This window comes from Trichinella spiralis, assembly GCF_000181795.1.
Source record: "Trichinella spiralis strain ISS 195 chromosome Unknown Scfld6031, whole genome shotgun sequence".
NCBI lineage: Eukaryota > Metazoa > Nematoda > Enoplea > Trichinellida > Trichinellidae > Trichinella > Trichinella spiralis.
This window is the reverse complement of record NW_003532970.1, coordinates 4,386-6,844: the sequence shown is the minus strand read 5'-3', so window position 1 is coordinate 6,844 and position 2,459 is coordinate 4,386. Positions and strand designations below refer to the sequence as shown.

The following is a 2,459-nucleotide window of genomic DNA, read 5'->3' as shown; positions in this document are numbered from 1 at the left end:
AAGCTTTTTTCAAAAATGTTTTTCTGTTCAGGTAGAGGATTCGATGATCCGATGCATCAGGCCATGGTTGATTGCTATCATGCGTGAGCGAAGCAGCGAGCGGAAGCATGCCACCCAGCATCCAATTGCACTCTTGCGATCACACTGCCTGCGTATTCGGCTACCTCCGGTTCAGATACTCTGATTGCTCAGCGTGAGTTTTTATTTTTTTTATTTTTTTGATCGAATTCTAAATTGAACTATTATTGTTGTTGAATGAAAGAAATTGCGTTTTAAAATATATAAGTTTAAAAAAATTGAATCTGTTATTAATGGCAAACGATCGATTGTTGTTACGTTTCTTTTGTCGGGCAGTTGTTACAAAGTTTAAACTGTTCTTCTAATTTGTGCATCTTGCGTTATAGCGCACTTACACAATATGTAAAGTAAAGCAGGTAAAGTATGGAAGTTTTTTTTTCTGTTATTTAATTCAACTATCATAACTTTCCTATTATGTCTTTCGAGTTTTATGTTCAGCAGACATTTATCAGTGATAAGTAGATAGATGGGTATTATATGGCAGTGAATAGAATAGTATTTATGAATTATTATTTGTTACGATGTGTTATACAATATTTGGTAATTGCAAATATGCAAAGTGAAATTATCATTTAGATTTCGAATATTGTTACAGGAAGAAGTGATGTAAAAACTTGTACATTGATTTGTACATTTGATATTCTTAAATAAATAAATAAATAAATATATATATATATCTGTATATATGTATATATTAACCCTTTCAGAATTGCTTTACTAACCTGATAACCTGACATCGTGCCTAATTGATGCCGAAATTCTGGATCGGTTGAAAAAAAATGACATTGCATGTGAATTTGGTGAACATGGGGATGTGTTGATTTAATTGTCATTTTTCACTGTGGCTATGGAACTTTAATTGCAATAATGATTATTATATTATACGAATAGTGACATGACTTTTTATGGTCTAAAGAGTTGCAAAATTTACACAACAGTGACTTTTACTTGAGTGGTGTGGTATTATAATTATTATTTATGGTAAAATAATTGCCAATAAATAATGAATATGATTCGGAACAAAGTTGTGTTGATTTTGAAATCAGAGAAAGTTTGCATTTGTGTATCTTTTGTTGTGCCTGCAGACTTTTGCTGATAGCCAAAAATTCATTAATAAATAGCTACTGCGCCTATTTGTTTTTATCATCGGGTCTCCAAAAGTGACATGTTCTAAAGAAATATGAATATGTATATATATATGTTGATTGCAGTGTTTTTAAGGAAAATTCACCTGCACGCAGACAAAATGAAACAGTACTCTGTTTAATGTGAAGAATTTTTTTGCTTATTTTTTAGATGAGCAGAAAGTACTGCAATTGGCTGAAGCTGTGGAAAAGCCCAACGTGTACACTGCATCTCGAGATTCAGATACGATGTACAACGGTGTAGCGTTTCGTAGAATAGAAGTATCATTCATTTTTTGAAGCAACTGTTGTCTGTTTTTATCTGTTGTCTTATTTGTATATAGGTGCCTGTGAGCTATGCCAACGTCGAACAACACACCAATGGTATAATGAGTACGCATTATAAGTTTTATTTTTTCTGAAATTGTGATGAATTGAATCTGGTTATTCTAGAACCGAAAATTGATCAGAGCCGAGTTGTTGAAGAAGAGGTTGTGATTTCACCGACCCGATTTGGAGAAATATCATTAGTGGAACAACCACAGCGCCAGTTGCGCAAGGCGTCAGATCATCTTGAAGAAGTGACGGGCGTCGGCTTTGCTCAATCACCGCCGCTATCAGAAATTGCGGGTAAGTCCGTGCATTAACGTGCTCATAAATTGCGCACAAACACGCGCAACGAGTAAATAAGAATAAAAATTTAACGCACATCAATCAGTATAAAAATGAATATCTATTTTTTGTCACATTAATTTTTCTAGTTGCACAAATGAAAGAGCCAGTTGCCGTTGATGCGGCAACACCGCCCGTTATTGATGATTTATCTGGAATAGATGGCCGTTCTGTTATTACACACATGCCGGACAGTTTGGGGAGCTCTGTCGGCAGTTCAGAGCAAAGTGACGACACGATCATTTGTAGACCAGAAGCCGACGATACAGATGCAGTTATTAGAGGTGCGCATTGAAATGCTTCATCGCTATGTCGCACCACATTCTTGTTTTCTTTATGAATGAATGCTCCTTGTCATTTCTCTCAGGCACGCAGCATGCACCGCTTGTTTGCCGTTATCCTTCGTAAATTAGTTTTTACAATCTTTTATGCATAATCATATATTTTATTCATTTAAATAATAACTAAATGTATAACAATAATAATAATAATTTATTTTTATTAATACAGTAATAATGATAATAACATTAATTACTAATATGGAATGTCATTCATCTGCTTATATTAATTTTCTCATCCTGCCTC

The 2,459-nt window shown here is 34.1% G+C and overlaps 1 protein-coding gene across 1 annotated transcript; it reads left to right on the top strand.

Moving 5' to 3' along the window:
* The first annotated feature begins 43 nt into the window (after window positions 1-43).
* On the top strand, window positions 44-2,169 carry Tsp_12870 (conserved hypothetical protein). The gene is made up of 4 exons (XM_003366417.1): window positions 44-152; window positions 1,375-1,473; window positions 1,656-1,832; window positions 1,964-2,169. Exons 1-4 carry the CDS (start codon window positions 44-46, stop codon window positions 2,167-2,169), a joined length of 591 nt encoding a protein of 196 aa, XP_003366465.1.
* Window positions 2,170-2,459: the final 290 nt, after the last annotated feature.

Bases quoted from the DNA above. Each gene is read 5' to 3' on its own strand.
- Tsp_12870 (XM_003366417.1), top strand. From the start codon at position 44: ATGATCCGATGCATCAGGCCATGGTTGATTGCTATCATGCGTGAGCGA. The intron at 1,474-1,655 runs GTAGAATAGAAG...TGGTTATTCTAG, and splicing joins GTACAACGGTGTAGCGTTTC to AACCGAAAATTGATCAGAGC. The intron at 1,833-1,963 runs GTAAGTCCGTGC...TAATTTTTCTAG, and splicing joins GCCGCTATCAGAAATTGCGG to TTGCACAAATGAAAGAGCCA.